General features: G+C 52.7%; 1 protein-coding gene across 2 annotated transcripts in view; it reads right to left on the bottom strand.

Annotated features, from left to right (window-relative positions):
- Positions 1–437: 437 nt before the first annotated feature.
- The window catches only part of LOC133350085 (cyclin-G-associated kinase-like), a 66,229-nt gene continuing 41,221 nt past the window's right edge, over positions 438–25,445 (bottom strand). For both annotated transcript variants that reach the window (XM_061564089.1, XM_061564098.1), the window contains 8 exons: positions 22,405–22,878; positions 22,088–22,222; positions 21,530–21,679; positions 19,884–19,991; positions 18,749–19,045; positions 14,715–14,869; positions 7,837–8,013; positions 438–5,880 (listed from right to left, as the gene is read on the bottom strand). In XM_061564089.1, coding sequence (XP_061420073.1) covers positions 5,779–5,880; positions 7,837–8,013; positions 14,715–14,869; positions 18,749–19,045; positions 19,884–19,991; positions 21,530–21,679; positions 22,088–22,222; positions 22,405–22,878 — 1,598 coding nt within the window. In that variant the 3' untranslated portion in view covers positions 438–5,778. The remainder of the gene's footprint in view (positions 5,881–7,836; positions 8,014–14,714; positions 14,870–18,748; positions 19,046–19,883; positions 19,992–21,529; positions 21,680–22,087; positions 22,223–22,404; positions 22,879–25,445) is intronic.

Here is a 25,445-nt window from a genome sequence, read left to right as displayed (position 1 = left end):
ATTGTATTGATTGGATGACTCGATTATGACCTTCTCTCTCCTTTGTATTGTTTTCACATTTTATTGTTGTTGTATGGATTTGTAGTTTTTCACCTGCATGAGCACGATATCTATATCCAGAGATGTCTAACGGGTCGCTGCAGGGGCTCACGGCAAATTCCAACTGTGGGCCCCACAGACGCCTTCAAAATAAACTGGAAGTATAAACATCGGACACCGTGAAGTCAAAGCACGCCCTCCCCCCATCGCCAAGCGCGGGGCCCGGGGCAGTCGCCCAGATAGGGGCCATCCATTGAGTAGGTACGCAAAATCTGTCAAAACTCGACCCCCCCCCCTCCCTGTACGCACGTGGACTTTTTACACCCCCACCCCCACCTGCGTACGTACGGCACGCCTGACGCACCCCCCCCCCCCCCCAAATCCTATAGAACGGCCGATATTAAATCCACGCAGAAACGATCAAGGATTAATAATATTAACGTGTTTAAGCAAACAGATAGTCCACACCGCCGGACTATCCAACTCATTTGAAGGCCAATGTAGACAAATTATTATCGAGGCTTCACCACCCCCCACCCCGTCTCCTGTGTACATTGTCAGTAGAACCCCTCCCCCCATACGCAAGCGAACGCATTTGGGTTAACCCCCCCTCCCCCCTCCATGCGTACGTACTCAATGGATGGCCCCAGACGCCGTGCCCCACCTCGAGAGCACTCTGGGACATACCCTTCGCACAAAAGGGACAATCGCCATGGCCACCGGATTACAAGACGCACTACTCCCCGCCTTGGCTTTGAAATGCATGGGGGTTGGGGTGGGACGCGCCTCGCGGCGTGGAAAACACGGCAAGAGCTCGTGACGCTTGACGCCTGTATCGCAAGTCCAGTCGCAGGCTGTCATCGATTAATCGTTACACGACTCGACTAACCACCACCACCACCACCCCCCCCTCCGCCCGGAAGGACAATTAGGCTTGTGTTGCTTCCGAAACGTCGTGAATCATTTACTTGATACAGCTGTCGTGGCTGTGACGGGTCCACCTGAAGACGGAGGCTTGTGTTGCTTCCGAAACGTCGTGAATTTTTTATTGTTTTATTTTACTTTAATTTTTTTTTTACCTACGTGACTTTACCGAAAAAACCTAAGAATATGAATCCTTGCAGTCACGAAAGCTTCAAATCTAGAATTAGCGCTAACTATGAGGTCAGTTTCTGCTCCCCCGTTTCATCTCTCTTCCGCTGGTCGCTTGTGTCAAGTTGAACACGGAGTCGGCGGCTTTCGCGACCATCCATAGTACAAGTTGTTTTTTGGGTTCAATCACGTGAAAATATAAATGTGTCGTTAAACCCGTGACCAACCGAAACAGGCCAATTAGAAAGGAGACTAAATCCACAACATTTACAATCCGAGTACGCCTGATGAAGATAGTTGTAATTACTGGCGAAACGTCGTACTCACATTGTAAATGTTGTGGCTTGGCTCTCCAACACACCGGTTAGTGCTGCACTAGTGACGAATTGGCCACGTTCTGTTTACGTGACAAACCTCACTAATTGGCCGTGTCGGGTGGTGGCGGTTTTAACGACACATTTATATTTACGCGATCTAACCCCGACAACAACCTGCATTACGCTTGTGGAAGGTTAACGGCCACTTTGGCACTCGATAGCGATCGCACCGAGCAATGAACCGTGCCACACCGGCGCGAATAGGTCACGTCCACACGCACGCCGGCCGGCTTAGTGTGTCAAGACATCCGGCGACCCGGATAAAAGGGTATTTCCACAGCTTTGCACACCGCATCCACGACAGCTTTTACTTTTGTGGACGTGGTTCCAACTCACACGCGCTGCCACCTCCTGCACCCCCCCCCCCCCCCCCCACAGTCTACCAGCATCCCAGATAAAATATCTGCAGCCGTCACACCGCATCTTGGATACCTTTCACGATGATGGATTGTGACTTCGAATATTCAATATTTTTTGTTCCGTTCGAGCCTGCCAGGTTTGGCGGATGGGGGGGGGGCGTCTTACACCTGGCATCCCGGCACCCATGCGGGCACTTGGCACGCTCAACGCGATCTGGTCACGGGAAAATTGTTTGGCCGGAGAAGCATCGCCGAGTCTCAAGGGCTTTTCCCCAAGAGCTGCCCCCTGCTTTTGGGACGTTGGGCCAATTCCGTTAAATATGAGGAGTGTTTCGCGTGCGATAAGATGAGGGAGGGGGGGAAACTCCCACCATGACCGCGATTCGATTATTGAACTCGCGACTTTGAATTATGTAATCTCAACGATCGATTCATGATGCGTCTACCACTCGGTGTGCGCTTTCTGCCCTTGCGACATTGGTGGCACGCCCGCAGCCTGGCACACCTTCCACAAGAAGGGCAAAGACAGTTCGCCCTGAGAGAAAAAAAAAAGGGATGGGTCCAAAAAAATGTATGGGTCACCTTGGTGGCAATTGCGACATCAAGGGGGCTGCTTACTTTTGCCCAAAAATAAAGAACGTATCGGGTCGGTCAGCCTTTGAGCCTCCTGAAGCAATGCATCGTTTGGTTAAGAATGTGGACTTGAGACCAGTTGAATTCTCCCACATCAGCAGTGTGCGTAGCCCGTCAAGCAAATGCTGCCAATGCCGTGGAATGAAAGCGCGAAACGCCTGCGAATTTGCATTCTCGAGTTTGCCGTTGGTCACCCGTGGCTTGTTGCTCAACTAGCTGGGTAAAATTAGACAACCAAAACTGGCTGTGAAGTTATATTGTCATCCCCCCCCCCTCCCGTGACAATATAACTTCAAACGCCGCTCGTAAAACGTTGCTGCGGAATGGCAGCGAACTGTACCTTGGTGAGGTTATTCGCGTAAAGTCGGCTTGTCGACCTTCACTCATCCCCTGATCGGCTCGCTGCCGAGCACAAGCAGACCCCCCTCTCTGGTGGAGAGCCCCACTTGAGATGTTTTGTTTTTTCACGGGGTGATAAATTCGCGCACGATTCCACCTCGTAACTGCGCTGCGTTGCGTTCATGATCGCGGCGCGAGTCACGGGGGACGAGAGTCCCCGATTCAAAACTTTGGAGTTTAGATCGAGCCAGGACGACGTGTGATCTTATTTCGGATTAATTCGCATCGCGTGCAATCAGGTCGCGGGGAGTGAATGCGCCGCTCTGTGCCCGGGAAGCGACGCTGTGAGCGCGACGTCATTCGCCATTCAAATTTTGTTCGAATCCGAAAGCAAAAATAATTTCAGGCCCAATGTTTGCAGTTTTCAAATTCATTCATAATTTGGGGGAACTCAACCCCCCTTACCGTGAAATAATCCTTTTGCCGGATCGCGCAGCGACCACGAAGCTTTGCTCGACACAACGAATGGAGCCCGGCCCCGGCGTCCTCGACCAAGGTTCGTAGGCAGTGGTGGGAAAAGGGAAACCTGCCGTCGGCGTTTGCTCAGTGATGCGACCTTAGCACACGTCCCCTCTCTCTTCAAAATACTGTTCCATTCGCCACGGAACCGTGTCGAAACCACAACGACAAAGTATTGCGACGTAAATAACTTCTCTGAAGAAACTCAGTTCTTGATAATTAAAAAGAAACGCCCGCTCTTCCTCCAGAAGCGCGTTACACATCGAGACATCGTCCGAGAGCTCGAGCCGAGTTTCTTTCCATCGGGGTCGGACGCACGGAAACGATCTCTGAGTTGGTGGGGGTCGCTCCGCTACGGAGATCCACGAGGGGCAGCCAAGATGGCCCATGACGCAGGCCACCGACAGGCCACCGCTTGTCCTGCCCCACCTCGTCCAGATTGGCGTGGGGATGGTCGCCTGATCTCCCACGTCCCCACACCCAGGACAGGCCACCCGCCCCCCCCCCCGCACGCCATCCCGGGGTTGCCACCCGTCCTGGTCGTCCTCTTATTGAGGTGGCGGCCCTCCTGGGAAACCTGCGAGTCTTCCCAGGGCTTTAAAAGTCCCGGTGTTTGCCAATCGTGACATAATTATCACCACAACACTTTCAAGACCGATGCTTTTACATTTCCGCGGGCTTTGTCAGAGGAGACCACAAACTGTCCCAGGTGAGCTCGATTTAAACGCCTCCAGCTCCGGCCGACCGCTCTGCTCACGTTACAGAGGTTGCCACCCACCCACCCCCACCACCCCCATCCCACCCAGCAACTTTTGCAGACGCGTGCAAGCCGGCCCGACAGTCAAACGTACATCATAACCATCGATCAGGCTCGCCGCTACGTTTACGACACAACACGAAGGAATGACGCCACGGTGACGGGGGGAAGTGTGATGCAAACACCTAAGCGGCGGCTCAATAGGTCGTGTGAATCGCTCGCTAGAAATGACGTGCGTCCGACGCGTGTGCAGGTGGCTGCGATGATTCGACCTCGCTGTTTGCAACGTCTCGTCGGCCGGGCTCCTCCACTCAGTGTTTCGCTCCATCGATTGCACGCGCCCCCCGCCCCCCCCCCGCTCCGTGCCAGCGCTCTGTCAGGTTAAGATTCCAGGCAGCGCCACCCGCATCACCGCTACCGCCCCAAAAACCGCGGGTTGGGGGGGGGGAGCAGGGGGCGCTGGGTTCCGTGGCTCGGCTCGAGCGGCGAGCGGACGTTGATCGACCACCGAGCGATGCTGCTGTTTGTGGTTGGCGAAAATTTCCGCTTGCGTCGAGTCCAGTTCGTAGTTTTCACATCCACGGGCGCGGAAGCAGCTGCAGTTGAGCGCGGTGGTTTGATGTTGGACAAGCGACGGCGGCGGCGGCGACGACGATCGCCTGTGCCGACTGCTCGTGCCGCAAGATCTACGTCTCACAGGAGCCGGTCCCGCGACGCAAGGCCCATCGCGCCGTCAAAGTTCACAACTCTACACGACAGTGACTCGCATGGCTGTGTGTGTGTGCACGCGAATGAACGCCGACGTCATCCGTTCGAGAGGGTTAAGTTACGGTGAGATAAATTATGACGTGTAAAACAACACGACGGCTTCTAAAGAACCCTGTCCCATCAAAAACTCCCGACGATCATTTGAACGATTTAATTCCGATGTCATTCGCAGAGGAGGTAACTCAAATCTGTTTTCCCCCCCGTCCCCCCCCAGAAAGGTTAAGTCGTGATGAGATAAATTATAAAGCGTGTGAAAAAAATATATATAACGCGACACAGATAGAAGAAGCCTGTCCCCACCAAGAACGTCAACGACCATCTGACCGATTGCATTCCAAAGTTGTTCCGTCGGGAGGCTGTGCGACCCACCGATCCGCGCGTCGCCGTTTGGGAAAGTGTATTAGGACAAGGCAGCAGGGATATTGCCACGGTCTGCCACTGGTTACGGTACACGTCACTCGCACCACTCTTGCTCTTTCACCACCTCCGCACGCTATACGGTATTATATAAGCGTAGATTATCGGTATACTAACCACACACAGTGTATGCCACATTGAGAAGACTGACTGTGCATGTTGCGCGTATACCGGACGTACGCATGAACAACATCGTTGTGGAGGAAATGTGCAAGTAAAAAAAAAATACTAATTCCACCCCCGCGACAAGCAGCCGCCGTGGCAGCAGCAGCAGCAGCGAGCCTCAAAGGCGAGTGTCCTGCAATTCCCGATTTCTTGGAAATGTTTTAACTTCCCGCCGCACGTGGTACCCTTATTTACACCTCACTCATTCCGCGGCAGGTGATCGCGTGGCTTATCGCACGCGTTACGCAGAATACCGCGCCAAGACCACGGAGATCGGAGCCTCCGTGCCCGTCAGCCGGTCGCGTGCGCCGTGCTACATGAGCGAGCGCTGTCCCTGGTTTTCGAATTCTGCCCACGCGTCGTTCAGCTCCATGAAGATCATCTTGGCGTACTGCTCGTAGGGCTGTCCCGTCGCCTGCAAAGGGTCAGAGGGGGTCACAGGGGGGTTCACATCTCGCTGGTTAATCGGATTTCCGCGACGGCGTCAGTTGCAAAGACGCGCGAGGTTACGGTATCACGGTCCACGGCAGGACAGGCGCGTCACGAGTCGCGACTTACATCGAGTCTTTTACCCTTTTATCTGGCAACAAAACAGACACCTTTTTTACAAGGAGTCATGTTTACATAGACCACAATACCTGCAGTCATAATGCAAACAAAAAACACAACTCTGATAATGTATGCACTGTCCTTGAAGTTGATTGGTCCACACCCGAGACAGCTTTCCTTAGAGCCTAGTCTCACATGGTGTTGGACCAGATGACGCCAAAAGGCGCACAACTCAAAGACAATGCACCATCAGAGTATGAGAGCTCGGGGTAAGCATTTACACCATTGGAACCTCATTTGCCAGTAAAAAATATGATAATTGTTTTTTTACCCTTTTATCTGGCAACAAATCTGACACCTTTTTTGTTGCCAGATAAAAGGGTAAAAAAACAATTATCATATTTTTTACTGGCAAATGAGGTCCCAATGGTGTTACAACGAGTCCTCGTTTAGCGCGGGGAGGATGCGTTCCTGTGAAGTTCCGCGCGCTAAGAAAAAAACGCGTTAAGCGAAGAAAATGTCCTCATAAATAATGTAACGTTAAAGTCTGGCGAGATACGATGTACTACTACGCACACGCAGTGAGATGGCGGGACTAATAACTGGGGGTATGCTGCCGCGTTACTGTATCACTCCACATACCGTGTCACTCTGCACGGCCGACGCAGCTCAAGGAAGTAGTCCGTCATCAACGGCTCAAGAAAACACGTGATAACGGCGCGCACGTTTTACGTTAGAAGAACCGCATCTTGGCGAAAACGCGATGGAGTGTGGAACACCACGCGTTAACAAGCCACTGGATCAATGCACTTTGAAACCAAGATTGAAAAAACTAATTTCTATAAAACTGCTTTTTGCGGTGAGTTTATTGTCCTTCTCCCCCCGCACCTCCGATTAGCACGGTTGGTCCCGCACTGCGCGTAAGAATTTCAACGTACACACACGTACAAAAGCGAAAGCTTGCCGTATTTTAAAAATCGAGCAGAGAGAACACGCACGCGCAACGCGTGCGAGTGCTAGGGATCGTTCCGCACCGCCCGCGGGGTGCAGGGGCTCAGGTGTTGTTATGAATGCGCGCGCGATGGCGCCGTGATGCTCGCTCGCTCGCTCGCTTGCGCGCGCTGCTGCGGTTGGATCGGTCCTGAATCTTGAGCGAACTCCGCCCAACTCCCTTTAAACGTGCGACTCCACGAGCTGTATACGTAACGCTGCGTGTGTGTGTGCGGTGTCGTGACGTGTTTTTGCTGTACGTGTGTCGCAAGACACCTCCTTGCAATCCAAGAAGTTAATCAGTCTCAATGGATTTTCCATTTCAAAATAACAAACGTCTTCCTTTGTATTTGCCCGTTCCGCATGTTCCGTCTCCCGGCTATTTGTACCGTCCTGTTTTTACTGCATTATGTGCTCTGTGTTTGACGTTCTGTCCCGCGTGTGTTCCGTCCATTTGTTCCGGTCTCCATCTTCCTTGTAAAGAAATGAACACGGTAATTGCGTTTCGTGATGTTGTGGTTTTATTTTGTACGCACTGCTGCACTTTCCGTTTGAGTCAACATTTCCTGAAAAAGCGCTTCAACTGCACTTCTCTCTCAACAATAGTGTGTCACGAGTCTTCTAATCAACAATAGTGTGTCACGAGTCTTCTAGTCACGACGGGTCTGGGTCTAGAATGCTTTTAATGCATTCCCTAGTAGCTGAGCAGAAACGTTCCCTTCTTAGCCCGCCTTTTCTGCGCCCCCCCCCCCCTTCATATATAAGGGACAATTGTGTGCGTGCGTGCGCGTGGGTGCGCGTGGGTGCGCGTGGGTGCATGTGCGCGTGTCACCTTGTCAGGATGCACGATGAGCACCGCCTTGCGGTAGACTCGCTTCACCTGGTCGGCCGTGACCAGGTCGGCCATGGTGACCGGCCGCCACTTGGACTCGCCCTCCCACAGCACGGCCTGCAGAGTGGACAGCAAGGCGCGGATGTTCCGCTCCTTTCCTTCGATCCACTCGAGAAGCTGAAAAACACAAACAGCGCACACACCCCCCACCGCCGACCCCGCAGAGCCATTAGAGCCGGGCGAGCTGACAGTCACGCGACCTCGACCTTGACCACCCCTCCAGTTAACCTGACGTCAGGACCGCTCTTCGTCAAGGAGCGGTGGTCAGCGTGGGGTCATCGGTGTCGTAAACGGCTCACGGCCGAGGGGGCTTGACGCTCTACACGCAGTTTACCATAAGACTCATCATTAGCGCCACTGGGCATGATACAACACGTTGCAAATGACTGCTTCGTTACACATCACGTAGCTTTGCTTGGAACTGGGACCCGTACCTAACGGGCAAGGCGTCTGCCTGGAAAAACCCGGCAGCTCACCAGCACCGATGGTCAGCCGTGGCCCGGTATCAAACTCGCGGTTGCAGGGTTCACGGCAAAATAAACGTCTCGACGCCTATTCAAGAAGCCGGTTCAGATCACGTGGTTTTTCTGGTTTCCAGACCTCGACCCGAAGAGGCGCCTTTTGGCGTCATCTGGTCCAACACCATGTGAGACTAGGCTCTAAGAAAAGCTGTCTCGGGTGTGGACCAATCAACTTCAAGGACAGTGCATACATTTTCTTCTTCTGGTTCTTTCGGTAAAGTCACGTAGAAGGGAAATAATAAAATAATAAAAATTAAAATAATAAAATACAATTCTCACAACGTTTCGGCCACAACGCAAGCAGCCGTCCTCAGGTGAAGAACAGGTCTGTCGGAAAGACAGCGTCTGAATGAACACCACCAAGCTTGTCAGCGTATATTTAAGCTGGGTTAGGGGAGGAAGAGCGCCTTGACAAAGGAATTTGCATATCAAGAGGAATTTAGCATATTTATGAGAAATGCAGATATGGGATTAGTCACTACTTGTGGAATGTGTAGGTGATGGGGGGGGGGGGGTATCAAAGTCATATTATGCTCGTGTATTATGTAGGATTAGCAGTAATAAAGGGAAGGAATTTGTTGTGTTTTTGGTTTGCATTCCAACCGCAGGTATTGTGGTCAATGCAAACATGACTCCTTGTAAAAAAAGTGTCAGTTTTGTTGCCAGATAAAAGGGTAAACAACCAATTATCATATTTTGCTACTGGCAAAGGAGGTTCCAATGGTGTAAGGCAGTTCCAAGTGAAGCGTCGCGGAAATGCGTGCCGAATTTGGCTGCGAGAGTTCTTCTTCAACTCAGCGGTAGACGAGATGAAACAGACGGGAACAAATCGGCGCCTGCCCAAGTGGTGACCACATCACGACGTGGCCCCAGTCCAAAAAGTTTCTCGTAAGTCATATTTGGCTACGAAAACTGGTCTGTTAACTGTCATTGCGAAATACGGAAATATATATAATGCAAGATTGCATTGCATCAGGACCCAAATCTGAGAGATATTCCTTTGCCTATAAACATCTGTCAGTTTCGCCACCATTGATTCAAGCGAGCCGGACTGCCGATGAGACAATGTCTAAACCGGTCTAGACGTTTTCTTGTGTTGAATCAATGCTGTTAAAATTAAGCACTCCCAGAAGGCCGTGTGGCTTATGGGAAGTGTAACCAAAATGTTTGAATTGTTTTACATGGAGGGACAGATAAATCAGAATGAGGTGCAGTCGGCTTGTTTATTTCATTACACTATTTTGTTTTTTATCCCAGTCGAGTTGTAACAGACTCGTTGCCTCGGCATTTCATTCGAAGAAAAAAATCGTAGATGAAGGAAGCCTTGGCTCTTGGGCGCTTGCGTCTCGCCCACAGCGATTGCCTGCTGGGGCCGGACTCCCCTGGCACGACCGAAAGAACGTGGGGGCGCGCATCGTATCGTCGGCTCCTTTATCAGCGACCCGGACGTCGGCTTCTCTCGCGCAGTCGCCCGTCACGGTGGGCAGCGCCAGCCCCGGCACAGCCTGTACGGGGGCGAGCGCCGTTTGCGGGCGCCCGTTAAGGCCTGCGCGGCGCAACAGTGGGCGGGGTGCGGGGGCCCGGCGAACACACACACGCCTGGCCGCCTTTATGTCTCCCTGGCGCCGACGTTGACACGCCGATACGGGAAGAGCCAGTTACGGTTGGGTCCACCAAGGGGAAGCACGTGGGCTCGTTTCAGATAATCGCCACTCTTGTTGGCCGCAAGCGGGAGTCGGCCTCGGGTTGTCGAGCATGTGGCTTGCGCAGGGCGACTGCTGGCTAGGCACTACCCATCAGAGGTCGCAACCGGGTACCTGATACCCGTACCCTACCCGATACCTAACTACCCGTACCCAGCCGGGTACGGGTACGGGTACCCGTTTGCGACCCTGGTGCGGCCGGGTACGGGTACGGGTACACCGTGAGTCACTGGTGTGTAACCGTTTGTCACTCATTTCCCAACGTCTTGTCTCTTCTCACAATTCAAGTTCCTAGAATCAACCCACCCGCGCCTGCAATATGGCTTCATCCCAGAGGTCGCAATCAGGTACCCGATACCCGTACCCGGCCGGGTATGGGTACGGCCGGGTACGGGTACGGGTACCCGTTTGCGACTCTGGTGCGGCTGGGTACGGGTAAGGAATCAAAACCCGTTTGCGACCTCTGCTACCCATTCAGCACAACTTACACTCCCAGCGGTGTGGGCTTTTGATGAGGATTTGTTCTCTTTTGTTTGCTCGCCTCATTTGTAGACTTGTATTTTTGATGAAACTTGCTTTGCTTGAAATGTTTCCGTCATCAGTTTTGTTCCTCCCATTGTTCACCGTCTACAATTAAACTTTCTATGCAGAACAACTTCAGCGCATTCCGACTCCGTCCTTGCAGAGATCAGCGAGGGCACCGCGAGCGTGGGGGAGCTTGCTTTCGATCCGACGACGCGCCGCGGCATTGTTATCGCCGGCTTTGCGACTCGCTACAAGCGAACGTGCAGACAAAGAGGAAGTGCCCCCCCCAAATGTGTTGTCTCGATCACAATCCTGTGGGCGTCTTTCGCAAATAACAAGAATGGCTTCATCACGTAACAAAAAATATGCAATTGATGATTCACCCACGGCACCCCAACTCTGGATTTGGGGAGGGGGGGGGGGTTCGTCATTTGCATCAGATTATAGTTTTGCTTTCTCTATCTCGTAGAAATTTAATCAGTTCCACGCTTCAATAATCGTGTGCCGCGAGGGTGAGCAACCAAAGCTGCTGCCTCTCCTCGACTTAGCTGATGTCACGCTTCTGATACAGAGCTGTATAGTAAAGTAGCCGTCATCTTGAAAGCTACTTTTGATTTGCCAAATCCTTCCGTTCTGCCACATGCTTCACTCCTTACAAGCAAACTGCTTCACTTATGACTGTGATCTTAAACATTCCTCCTTTTAACTAGGAGGGAGTGTCATTGAGCCAAGTTCATCTTTACAACAACAACCGCCATTCACCACGAAGTGGCGGTAACATCACCACGGCGCTTGTGCCAGGCTATGTGCACGTTGAGGCCACGTGAAGTGTCGAATGCCCGCTGGCAGGAGGTCACGGGGCAGACGCAGGTGCCATGGGTCGACTGACTGAGATGAGTGGCCGATGCACCACCTGTGCCCCCTACTGTGCCAATTTGCTGTGTTTTAGCCACCTGGCGCTCCGCTCGTTGTTGTGAGCGTCGCTCTTTTGCCCTCCGTTGCTGTTGGAGGGCGACTGCCTCCAACTGCCCAGTAGCATCCTTCACGAGCCTCCTCCACAGAGGCCGATCTTGACACCGCTGGTACCAGTCATCGGCAAGTCCACTCAGCTCCACATCCTCCTGTACCACATCACTCCATCTCTTCTCTAGCCCATGCCGCGCCCGTTTAGCTCCTTTGATCCAGCCAAATAAAAGCTGTTTAGGCATGCGGTGGCTGGGCATGCGGGCTACATGACCCAGCCAACGCAGCCTTGCCTGCCGGAGGAGCTCACCGATGGGATTTTGTCCAGATCTTTCAAGGATTTGTGAGCTCCTCACACAATCCAGCCTGATTAAACCCAGGATGGATCGTAAGCAGGCCAGCCTAAACGTTTCCAAACGGCGAAGATGTTCCATGAGCGGGGTCCATGTTTTGCAAGCGTAGAGAAGGGAGGAAATTACTGTGGCCGAGAAGACCCGAAGCTTCATGTTGAGCGACAGACCTGGTAGCTTCCACACAGCGTTACGCAACTGATGAAAGATAATGCTGCTCGACTGATTCAGAGTGAGACCTCTGCTGTCAAACCGGAGCCAGTCATGAGCACACTGCCCAGGTATGGGAAACTCTCCACTCTATCCACAACTGCCCGATCACCAATGGGGAGTTGTGGGGGTGGAGTGTCCAATGGAACAAAATACCCATGCAGGTGCTTTTGTTCTTATTTCTTTTCGCTTCTGCGCCGGACCTCTTTTGCCGTCGTTTGGCTACCGTAATTTTTTTGGCGACGAGGTCACTCTCGCCAGCGGGAACGCCCCCATCTTTGGTCCTACCGATTTCTCCCCGGGTCAAATCGAATCACCTCCAGCTTGACTTGATTTCAATTGACGAGCCAAAGGGTTGCGAGCTCTGGCGAGAGACCGGGCACTCTCAGGAGTCAACGCGTCGCACCCTGCACGAAGCGCAGCCCTTGTCGCGATAACCCGAGGGTTTCTCTCCGTAGGTCGCATGCAGCCACGCAGCCAGCACATTGAATAGTGATGAAGTAATCTCGGAATTTAAAAGTAAAACGTAATTTTTTTGTGCCAACACGTACGCTTTTTTTTTTTACAACCGCATCACAACCGCTCGCGACCATTTCACAGAAAAAATATCCCCACACGCGACGTAACACACGCAAAGAAAAAAAAATAACCATCAATGCATGTGCATCCCTGCAGGCTTCTAAGTGTCAAGTGTGACAGAACAGGTTATTATTTATCATCATCATACGATACTTCTCAACAGCCGGAGCAATCCGTCAGAGAGACGCGGCCATAACAAAAAAAAAACGCCGTGCAATGTAAACCCAGGGCAGGCAGTTTTGACGGCGGGGCCAGGGATCAAAATGACAAAGTAAACAGGCGGCCGAGAGCGTTGGGACGGCGTTTTGAAGATAGAAAAAAAAACCGATTACAGAGGTTGACACGCCAATGCAAGCCACGAGGATTGCCTGCCTCCACGTGGTAACGAGCACTCTCCAACTCTTGTCGTGCGCCCCATCTCTCAGGCCTCTCTATCTATTTCCTCGCTGTGAAGTAGGACCACATATTGTGTGTGTACATGTATTACACGTTGCGACGAAAGGCCACGGTGTTACTGACGAGTGCGTCATGGCGTTATTTCCAGAACTTAAATATATAAAGTTCATAAATGTTAAGGTTAATCTGGATTTGAAGCTTTCGTGACTGCAGGAATCCTGGTTCAGCAGTTTCCCGCTGTGATTGTCTCACCTGATGACGGTCGTGATCTATTATTTTCTACCTACGCGACTTTACCAAAAGAACCAAAGAGCACGTCAAGATGAACTTTGAGAATTGTTGCCGCCTCTGTGCGACCGCCTCTGTGTCCGCTCAGCGCATGGGAACGGGGCGACCGGGTGGTGACCAACCTTACAAATGCGTGGAACTCCTAAAGGAGTCGCAAAGGGAGGATCGTGGAGAGGGCGAAGACAACAACCGCGCATGTGTATGGTGATGAAGAGAAAGGAAGTGACTACACCCTGCATTAACACTGCCCATGGGCGATGCAATTTACAACTGAAGTGACCGCTGGAATGATGGGTTCCTTTGTCCCGCTGAGATATCAACCGCAAGACCGGTTCCTCCCCCGCCCCCATGCGGTTCAAGTCGAGGAATCCTTATTCAAGAACTTCCACTGGGAAATAAGAGACTCGCGGCGTCTGCTCCGGCAAGGTGCAAGTGGTGCACTGCTCGTGTAAGTAGCTGCCGCTCTCGCAGAGCTCCGAGTACGCTGCTCGTCCAGCTTGTCGAGCGACTGCACAAGGCACAGCGTCCGAGCGGGACTACGAGCGAATGCAACCCTGTCCATTCACAGTTTGCGTTTCCAAGCAGCTGTGAGCCGAACGCCGTCACAACGCGGAGCGCGCGATCGCTAACGAGCCGCTCCCTGCACCCCCCTTTGTTGCGCTGGGAATCGTGCGCAGCTCTGGAACCACACCCAAACCCCAGGTCAATTCACTGCTTTTGAGCGCACTCGACAGCAGACATGCCCATTGAATTGTGACGAATTGCAGCATTGCTGTTTGCGCGCTTACTAGAAAAGCGCGCGCCGTTATCAAAGTGGCCCGCACCTCTGTACAATTCGCAAGAGGTTAACTTCACTCTGGACAGCCAAGTCCCGTGGGCAAGGTGACCCTGGCGTGGTCCCTGTGAAGGGCGCACGATGCGTAAGCGAGCGGCATCTCCGCGTGCGTGCGAGACCGCAAGCAACACCGCGGGACAACGCGAGCTGGAGAAGCACGCGACGGGGCCGCAAAGGGCGCCGTCCGTCAGGACGGGCTTGGGCCCGAGCGTCCCACGGCAGCCTCATCGGGAAGTTGCGGCGCCTCGTGCAGCGGAAAGCGAGGCTGGTGGCTCACTCGGGGCATCGCGTGCTCGCGAAAGCACGCTGTTGCGCACACAGAGAGGGGCGAGGCGGAGGTCTGGCCTGGCTGGCAGGGCTCAGCCGCGTCGTGTGCGTCCGCGCAAATGTGCGGGCAGTGCTTGGTTTTTGAATAAACAATGAAAAAAAAACATGTTTTTAAAGCAACCTTGAGCTTCTCGGGGTCCATGTCCTTGGCCATCTCCTCCTTCATCATCTCCTTGATGGTGCGAGGCTGGCGCCGGTCCTTGCCGCCGGCGGACGAGAAGCCCTGCTTGGAGAGGAGGTCCTCAAAGTCGCTCTCCAGCACCTTGGGCCGCGCCCCTGCGTTGGTTGCGCACACAAAGCACAGCGAGCTCAGGTCAGCACCTCTGTCAAGCGCCGACAACAAACCGCTCCGGCAGGGCGGCAACGGCGGCGGCAACGGCGGCGTCCACACTCGTGCCTCGCAGCAATAAGCTCCTGGGTTCGATTCACGCTCCCGGGCGCCTTTCTGCGAGAAGTTTGTATCTTTGTTTTCCTCCCTGCTCAGCATGGGTTTCCTCCAGGTTTTCCAGTTTCCTCCCATAGCTTAACAAAATGTAACTATGTAAGCGGTTATTGGTGCAACATCTCAATGCTGGAAAAGTACCTACTCTGCTCAATTTGGGATCACACATCGCAACGTCACCCCTAGCTGCAAATAAATGGCAAGGCCCTCCTAATAAAAGTGCCTTGAGCCTCGGTGTGGCTTTCCTGGGCGACCGAGCGTGAGGAAGGAATCCCCCCGGGACGGTGTCATGGTGGTGCGATGGCGAGCAGTGCACCGGACTTGCAAACCAGAGGTCGCCCATTTCACTCGGTCTCCCGGCGTGTCAATGGAGAAGGTTAATCAAATCCCCGCCAACCGTTTCTGTCCGCCCGTCAGTAAAGATGGATTAAACCACGGTTAGTTAGACTGGCAGGCCTCATGCGGTGGTGGTAAAGTGTGGGGACTGCCACCTCTTCCAAAATGCCTGGCCTGAGTGTAAGAGCAGGCCAAACTACTATCTGGAGAGGCCTCTCCAGAGCTCCCTCTAGTTGAGTCCCTTCTGCCAGCGGTGTCGTTAGCAAGCCATTGCTGGGCTGCACCTCCACCTTGCCTCAACCCTAGAGGGGTCTGGGTGAATCAGAGGGTCAAAGCGTCAAGTCGGCACCGCTGACATCCTGGGTTCCAATTCCCATTTCACGCACTCGTGCTTAAACCGGATGCTCAAGTGATCGTCTCAGCCTGATCATTATCTTTATTGATGGTACGTAAACATATATTTATATTTGGCCTTTCATGCCATTTGGATAATTGTAGACATTGGTATTGCTATGTTTCTACTTTGAATGACATGACACGCATATTCGTGCAGGGCAGACAAGGACACTGCCTATTGTGGGGATAAGTGAATAATTGGAGTGGCCAATCTTTGATGTCATCGTCCGGGGATGTTCTCCGAGGAAGGGTCTTTAAAAAACCGCATGACACGTGGAATACATGTGGATGATCCCGATCGACTGACATGAATTCTAATGGTATTCTAAAAGGACGAGAAACACCTAAAATTGGCTCCCAAGTCTTTTTGAGTTTTTGCTTATGACTGGAAAAAATATAAATGCACAAACCTGAAATTGATTGGCCTCACTCAGAGGAACAGCCCTAAGCTTGAAGTCCATTATCGGCACACGGGGTAGTTTGTACACCCTGGGGCCGTGCCCGCGCGTGGCGTACGACACTCATATAAATTGGGCGATGTCGCCTACTCGGCACTGCCTTTAACACCGGACTCAATGGCATTTTCCACTGAACAGAAACACTGAGAAAGCATGCGGTGGGGTGTCAAAACAAGAGCGGACAAGCACACACAACGCTCAATGGGCTGCTCGCCAGCTCCAAAAGCAAATAAATACGTAGCTGCATGAAAAGAGGGGAAAAAAAATAACATTTCAAAGAAAACTCACTGCGCCGAAACATCACGCGTGCTTTTGTGGACTCTGACAAACCAACATGACCTCGAATGTTCCGCTTAAGGTGTAAAGTAGGCGTGAAACGCACTCATAAAATGGACATGAACTAATACTACAAACTTGACGTTGCCCCAGTGGCTCAAAGCTCCGAGCACTTGAGAGTTGGCACCCCCGAGGATCCTGGGTTCGAGTTCAGATTTCTCAAATGGTTTTCCAACCAGACTTTTATTTCGCGAGTTCTTCGAACGCTGCCCCGCGCTTCTCATCCCCGTTGGACGGTACGATGCCTGCATCTGCATACAGAGTCCTGAGACTCAGTAAGGCTGCCCCTTGTTTAAAGGGAACAGCTCGGTTTTTTTTTTATCGGATGCAATTGTGAACGATAGCCGTATCGGACATCAGGACATCTAACCGGCATCATCATTGGTTCACTGCAGCTCAAAAGACTCGGTCCCATAAGGTTAGGAGGTGCCCATGTGCTCGGCATTTGGAGGCCTGAAGACCAGAAACGGTGATCTCGCCAACAATGTGTTCAGAGAGGCAGTTCTATATCTGGACAGCAGAGTGAAGAAGAAGTGAGCTTATGTCCAGGGAGCATGTTCTGGCACTGCGAGGAGGGGTGGAGGGGCGAGGGCATGGCTTGCCATGGTATTGTTATTATTATCTGAATCAGTCCTGGACCCTACCTTTACCAACCAACACTGACCAGCGTGGTCAAGTATGGTCAGACAACCCCCCATGGTAGAAACTGTGGAAGGGGACCACCTTCATCCAGCAGTGGATTAACAAAGGACTGAGATGTTATTTATTATTATTTATAATCGTAAGGAAATGCTGGTCGCGGAACATATTTGACTCGACTGTTCGTGTCAAAAAGGTAAAAATTGCTTCACAATAACCAAGGAAACATAATTGTGTTTATGTTTTAAACAACTGTGTTATGACATACACAAATAGCCCCTATTCACGACCAGCTAAAAGCCCTCTGAGCGGCGGTCATCAGAGGTGAGCACGCCCTGTCACAGATACGGTGGGTGGCGAGTGACATCGGAGAGGGGTCCCTGCCCTCGCCCCTCCCCATTCGCCAACTGGCACCGCAATCAGGAAGAAAATGACAGCACGTGTGGCTGAACACATTCTTGGGTGAGGTTGTGCTGTACACAGCAAACGCCACCGACCCACAGAGGTCGCAACCGGGTACCCGATACCCGTACCCTACCCGATACCCGGCTACCCATACGGCCGGGTACGGGTAGCCGTTTGCGACCCTGGTGCGGCCGGGTACGGGTACGGGTAGGCCAGTGAGTCACTGGTGAGTAACCGTTTGTCACTCATTTCGGGTAGGGAACGGGTACCCGTACCTGGCCGGGTACGGGTACCCATTTGCGACCCTGGTGCGGCCGTGTACGGGTACGGGTAAGGAATCAAAACCTGTTTGCGACCTCTGCCGACCCGACATCTCTTCCTTCCCCCGTGCTCCGATGCGATCCGATCACGTGGCATCGGACACGCCTGGTTCCGGGGGCGGCCCGGGCACAAGCTCGTCAGCTCTCTTACGAGAGACGCCGGGGGACGCGGTCCGAGTTGGCGAATCGAGCAGAGACCCCCCCCACCCCCCCGCCCCCCTACCCACGCTGCTCTTGTCGCGCGGTGACCTACGCCCCCCCAGCAGGCAGCGTATTGTTGAACAAAATTCGCGACGGAAAGTGTTTTTGTAAATTTAACGGTGACTACGGGCGGATAAAAAGACTCAGCGAGCGCGACGATGGCTCCGGCTGAACATAGAAACACACCGACACTGGCGTCGGTGACGCGACCAGACCTTGAGGAAACATTTTCCAAACCGATACATCACGCCAGAAAAGCATGAGTTTCAAAACACACGCAGTAGAAACTTGCGCCACACTCCACCTTCACCCATTATGCAATACGCCATCAGCGTATCCTGAAGGTGCATGACCTTTTGATTTTTTTTTTGCATAATGCGCAACACCGCAGTGTTTTATTACACCGAAAGCCTCGAGGGAAATCCTACACGCCCCTCGCAGCACCGAGAAATAACTGGGCGCGTTTTTTGACTAAACGTCCACCCCTTGTTTTCGTCATCCAGACGAAGAAGAGAGCAACTCGGTGAAACGCACCGAGGTCTGCGGAGGGTTGGCGGCGGTGACAGTGCCCGGACGAAGACTACGACAGAAATAAACAACGGCGGCCGCGCAGGGAACGCACCGAACCCCGCGGCTCTCTTGCCGCGGTCTTCCCGGCTGCCGATGACGCTGCCCAGGTTGACGTTGTAGTTGGGCTTCGCCGGAGCCTGCTGCTGTTGTTGCTGCTGCTGCTGCGGTTGCCAGGTCGGCGCCTGCGGAGCTCGAGTTGCGCTCGGCGCCGTGCTCAGCTTCGGTTGCCCCGCTCCGGGCGCTGACGCCGCTGCCGCCGCCGCTGCCGCCGGGCCCTGTGGTTGGCCGGGCCTCGGCTGGTGGTTGCTCGCCGGGTGAGGACTTTGCTTGGGCGAAAACAGGTTGCCACCTAAAACGACAACGTCCGGTCACGGGCGCGCTAACGGGACCTCACGCACGCAATCTCTCGGTGACTTATCTCGGCTCCGGCTTTACAGACAGACGACAATGGACGGGATTGCGAGTCCACGTGCGGGTAACGTCTCTGAGGCTTGAGACGTCATCGTGGTCCAAGCCGTTGATGCCACCACACTTCTTCCTCGCTACCCGCGTGCTCTACTCAACGCCAGATCCCGCAAGCTGCTGCACGGGAGAGACGCAGTGACCTCCGACATCTGCCCTGACAGTCTCATTCCGACATCTGCTCTTTGACTCGCACACAGACCCCCATAGACACAGAGAAACCCATAGACTCACACCGAGACCCACAGACTGACACAGAGAACCACAGATTTTGGCTGACATTCTCATCCCACCGTCATTGCCTCAGCAATCGGCCCTCCACCCCCTTCCACACGTGCGTCCCACCGAGCGCAATGACAGAGGGCGGAGGACACAGTGGTTACGCCCGTGCCTCACAGCGAGAAATTGCAGGTGTCAATTCCTGCCCCCGGGTGCTTTTCTGCGTGCGGGTTTGGTATGTTCCCTCCCCATCTTGTGCGTGGGTGACCTCCAGATGGTTTCCTCCCATAGCTAAAAACAAATCCCTATACAATGTGTTGGCTAAATTACATTCACACATTCCAATTGCTGGACAAACGACCTGCAAATCCCTCCATTCGCGGTCGCACACAAAAACAGCTGCCCCAATTGCAAAAATACTTGACAGAACCCTCCGGACTTTACTGATCAAACAATAGCATAAATAAAGGAAAGAAAAGCACAGAGGTGAGGGTGTGGCATTTGACCTGCAGGTAGGCCGGATCCCAGGCTGGCCAGCTCCGCAAAGGGGTCAAAGGTTTTCGGTTTGCCGGGCTGGGGGGCAGCCGTGGAGCTGCCCGTCACACCGGTTGAGGCTGCGGCAAAAACAAAACCAGCGGGACGATGAGTGTTCTGGTGAAACGCTCGGAGTGGTGCAGAAGCGAAACAGATTTTTTTTTTTTTACATCCCATCAGCCACGCGGCGTATTTTACAACTCGGATCCACATCAAACAGTGTGAACGTCCGCACTGACGAACACCTGGAATATAACAATAGGTTTAACCCTTTCGTGCAATAAAACACGTGTTAAGATGTTAAAACACCAGCTTGGAAGCGAACCATCAAGTTCTACACCGTTTTAACTGCATGCCTATACAGGTCACCATTCGTTGATGGTGATTACTGTGAGCAGACAACAGGTACTATATTCTTAGGTTTTTTCGGTAAAGTCACGTAGGTAAAAAACATAAAAAAGTAAAATAAAATAAAAATCACGACGTTTCGGAGGCAACACAAGCTTCCGTCTTCAGGTGGTACCGTCACAGCCACGACAGCTGTATCAAGTAAATGAGAGATTGCAGAAGCTACCAATCCGTTTATATAATGGTTGGAGAAGGTGGTGGGGCAAGGGCCGCATACTTTTATTAATATGGTAAGGTGAGGCTTAAGACTAAGAATAGACTTACCTACGTGACTTTACCGAAAAAACCTAAGAATATGAATCATTGCAGTCACGAAAGCTTCAAATCTAAAACAACAGGTACTGCCATTTCTTGTACAGGCACGATGTACATGCATAACGCAAATGCATAATGTATGTTTGATTACCCTAATGAATAACCCAAGCTGTAATGGTGTATCCATTGTAATTTATATGCAAATACATTAACTCCTCCCACACCTCTGGTCTTCGCACCTGACTGGTTCACAGGTGACGGCATCACATTTATCCCCCATCTATTTCAACAAGAGGATTTCTCCATAACACTGGCTGTCGCCTGATGACGATGACCGAAACTAACAGTGAAACGTCACAATACTCGAATTGTCGATGTTGTGGTTTGTCTCTCCAACACACCGGTTAGTGCTGAACTAGTAACGAATTGGCATGTTTTGTTTAAGCGACGAACCATACTAATCGGCCGTTTATTTCCGAGATCTAACCAAAAAAAAAAAACATCTTTTATGGACATGGATAATTCTTGAGTTGAAGCTTTCGTGACTGCAAGGATTCATATTCTTAGGTTTTTTCGGTAAAGTCACGTAGGTAAAAAAATTAAAATTAAATTAATGAAAGTAAAATTACCCTAATGAATAACCCAACCTGTAATGGTGATTTTTATTTTACTTTTATTAATTTTAATTTTTTTACCTACGTGACTTTACCGAAAAAACCTAAGGACATGGGTAATATTGGTTGCGAAATCCTACGTCTTAAACTGAACCAATACTGCGGAAATAATGCACTCCCAGAAAGCCGCGTCTGGCTGACGGCATGCGTACATTTTCACGAGGAGGGACAGATCTGTGAAGGAGGGCGCGTCGATTGGCTGCTTATTTAGTTTGTCGCGAATATTCTCTCGGATGCCGCCGATGATTACGTCGCCGTGCCAAACGCGCCAGTTGGCTCACCTCCAGTGGCCGGTTGGCCGCCGCCGCCCGCGCTCCACGGCTGCGACGGCACGCTCGCGGTGGACGCAGAAGGCCCCATGTCCCACCCGCCGATCAGGTCCGGTTTGCCGGGCTCGGGGGTCTTAGCGACAGCGGGCGGCGCAAACCCTCCTTGAGCAAACGACAAAGCGCGCGCAAGCAAGCAAGCGAGGTTTCCCCCGGATCGGTTCTGCACGCTCAAGGTTCACGAGGTCTCGGGCGTTCACTTCCACTCGGAGAGCACACGGAGGTCTCGTTCGCGACCGTGACCTCGGTTGGCGAGAACGGGCGGCGACGCGGCCCGGCGGCGGCGAGTTCGCCGGATCGAATTGGGTGGGCCGCCCCGGTTAACACTGCGGGTGTATAAACCGTGAACGTACGACTCGCCATCTGCTTCGCGTGGGACGTTAAAGAGCCTGCGTGACGTCATTGAAGAGAGCGGGCCATCGCGTGCCGGCGCCACGGTGCTGTCGAACGGGAATCGCATTTTGCACGCAAGCATTGCCGCGTTGCTCATCGCGGGGGCTGTCGGCATCTCACCCAGACTGAAGAGGTCGGAGTTGGAGCCGTGCGCGCTGTGTACGAGGGGGGTGTTGGGAGAGAGGAACCCCCCAAACAGGTCACCGGTCGCCACGCTCGGGGTGGGACCCAGCGAGAAGGGGTCGAACACGCCACCTACAGCGCCACACGGGGTCACGCGGGGTCACACGGGCGGAGGAGGACGAAGAGGAGGAGGTTAACGAATGCTTTTGTCTGCAGAGGAAGTCGTCCCAGCACGGTGCTCACAATGCCACCGCTTGTGCAATGGCACGTCCGATCGCTCGCACAGACACACAACGCGTGCGCGATCGACGCACCCGACTCCTGGGGTGGCGGCTGCACACTCGGCTGCGACGGCGGCGCGACGGGCACCGACTCGGAGAAGAAACCTTCCGAATCGGCGACCCCTCCTCCTCCTCCGAGCAAGTCGGCGGTGGCCGTTTCCGTCACGTGCTGCTGCCGGCGCTGCTGCTGCTGCTGCTGCTGCTGCTCCCCGGCAAAGAGGTCGCTCAGAAGGTCGGCGTTGCTCCCCGACGCCTTCATCTGCGACGTCGCCGCGGCGATGGAGGGCAACCCGTCGTGGGTGCCCAGGCCGAGCAAGTCGACGGTCGGCGCCGGTGCCTCCGGCTGCGATGCCGGCGGCGCGGCGGAGGTGAAGTCGGCGTCGAAGAGGTTCTCGGTGCCGTGCCGGTCCTCGGCAGGGGCGAGCCCTTCCACGGAGTCGGCGTAGGCCTCGCCGTCGCTGCCTTCTGCATCGCTGCACAACGCTTCCGCCTCCTCTCCCTGGTGCTCTGTGAATGGGGAACCGCGTGTGCTTATTCACTGTGCTTTTGATCATCCATCGTTCGTTCGTGCAGGTTTGGACGAGTGCGAGCTCACGGACACTGCTTCCACACACAAAACCTACAGACCGACATGGAGACGCAGGCACACACATAGGCCCATAGCCTCAAATATATACTCAGACTCACAGAGATCAACAGACTACCTCGAGACCCATTGACTCACATAGACTGAGTTCTGGTTAAACCAGGTTCTTAAGTGTAAGTGGGCTACGCATTGGTTTTATCGGTAAAGTCACGTATGTAGAAATAAAATAAAATAAATACAATTTAATCGAAATAAATCACGACATTTCGAACGCAACACAAGCGCTCATCATCAGGTATTTAAATGTTATTTTATTTCTACATACGTGACTTTACCGAAAAAAACAATGAATAGAATTTCTTTCTAGATTTTAAGCATTCGTGACTGCAAGGATTCATACTCTTAGGTTTTTTTGGTGAAGTCACGAAAAGTATAATTTCTGCAGTCACGAAAGCTTCAATTCTAGATATAAGTGGGCTTTGACCATCGCAGGCCTAATCACCAATCGTCTACCAAATAACACCATCGATATAAACGGGTGTTGCAGGATTCAAACCGGCTGAATCATTGTCAATTTAATTATAGCTCTGAAAATGTGACCACATTTTTGGCTTACAAAAGAACTTTGTCTGCAAGGTATAGTAAAGGAATGTCAAAAGCATAGTAAAACCAAAGCTATACAAGCCATTTGTAAACGTGTTCTGGAGCCTACTTTCAACGGGGCCCATTCCTCACAGCGGTGACAGACGCCGTTACCGCAGCCCCGAATGAGCAGCGCAAGAATATTTGTAGAAAAAAAAAAGCAGACTGGTGAAAATCTTAAGCAGAATCTACTGCATGGCGGCAGGTGAGATTTATGGGCAAGGTTCACGGTCACGATTTATGGCCGGGCGTGGTGCTTGTGGCTCACCCCCTCGGGTGCCGTGCCCGGCTTCAAAGGTGCTGCTCGCTAACAGCATTTTCCCCAACAGTCTGTTCACGACTATTCGGGGGAATCTTTGTCTTTGTGAGTGAGGGAGTGTGAGAGCGTGAGTTAGGGAGTGCGAGGGCATGAGAGAGCGAGTGTGAAAAAGCGAGTAAGAGTGTGAGAGAGCGAGTGTGAGAGAGCGAGTAAGAGTGTGAGAGAGCGAGTGTGAGAAGAGAGTGAATGTGTGAGAGATCGAGTGAGAGTGTGAGAGAGCGGGAGGGGGCGGGTGAGAGTGTGAGAGCGTGAATGAGAGTGTGAGAGAACGAGTGAGAGCACAAGTGAGAGTGTTAGAAAACGAGTGAGAGCACAAGTGAGAGTGTTAGAAAACGAGTGAGAGCACAAGTGAGAGAGTGAGAGAGCGAGTGAGAGCGAGAGTGATAGTGAGAGAACGAGTGAGAGCACAAGTGAGAGTGAGAGAGCGAGTGAGAGCACAAGTGAGAGTGCGAGTGAGAGCACAAGTGAGAGAGTGAGAGAGCGAGTGAGAGCGAGAGTGATAGTGAGAGAACGAGTGAGAGCACAAGTGAGAGTGAGAGAGCGAGTGAGAGCACAAGTGAGAGTGCGAGTGAGAGCACAAGTGAGAGAGTGAGAGAGCGAGTGAGAGCGAGAGTGATAGTGAGAGAACGAGTGAGAGCACAAGTGAGAGTGAGAGAGCGAGTGAGAGCACAAGTGAGAGTGCGAGTGAGAGCACAAGTGAGAGAGTGAGAGAGCGAGTGAGAGCGAGAGTGATAGTGAGAGAACGAGTGAGAGCACAAGTGAGAGTGAGAGAGCGAGTGAGAGCGAGAGTGATAGTGAGAGAGCTAGTGAAAGCACAAGTGAGATTGTGAGAGTGCGAGTGAAAGCCAGAGTGAAAGTGTGAGAGCGTGAGTGTGAGGGTGCGAGGGAGAGTGTGAGAGAGCGGGTGAGAGTGTGAGTGAGAGAGTGAGAGAGTGGGTGAGTGTGAGTGAGCGAGTGAGAGCGAGAGAGAGCGAGTGAGAGTGTGAGTGAGAGATTGTGAGAGAGTGTGAGAGAGTGTGAGTGAGAGAGAGAGGGTGGGTGAGTGTGATTGAGCGAGTGAGAGCGAGAGAGAGCGGGTGAGAGTGTGAGAGAGCGGGTGAGAGTGTGAGAGAGCGGGTGAGAGTGTGAGTGAGAGAGTGAGAGAGTGGGGGAGTGTGAGTGAGGGAGTGAGAGAGCAGGTGAGAGTGTGAGTGAGAGAGTGGGGGAGTGTGAGTGAGAGAGTGAGAGCGAGACAAAGTGAGTGAGAGTGTGAGATAGCGGGTGAGAGATTGTGGGAGATTGTGAGAGAGTGTGAGTGAGAGAGTGAGAGAGTGGGTGAGAGAGCGAGAGAGTGGGTGAGAGAGCGAGAGAGAACGGGTGAGAGTGTGAGTGAGAGAGTGTGATTGAGTGAGTGAGAGCGAGAGAGAGCGAGTGAGTGTGTGAGTGAGTGTGAGTGAGCGGGTGAGAGTGTGAGTGAGAGATTGTGTGAGATTGTGAGTTTGAGTGAGATAGTGAGATTGTGAGATTGTGAGAGTGTGAGTGGGTGAG

Source organism: Lethenteron reissneri, chromosome 4 (genome assembly GCF_015708825.2).
Source record: "Lethenteron reissneri isolate LAM-NWPU_2019-01 chromosome 4, ASM1570882v1, whole genome shotgun sequence".
Lineage (NCBI taxonomy): Eukaryota > Metazoa > Chordata > Hyperoartia > Petromyzontiformes > Petromyzontidae > Lethenteron > Lethenteron reissneri.
This window is presented reverse-complemented; position numbering and strand designations above follow the sequence as displayed.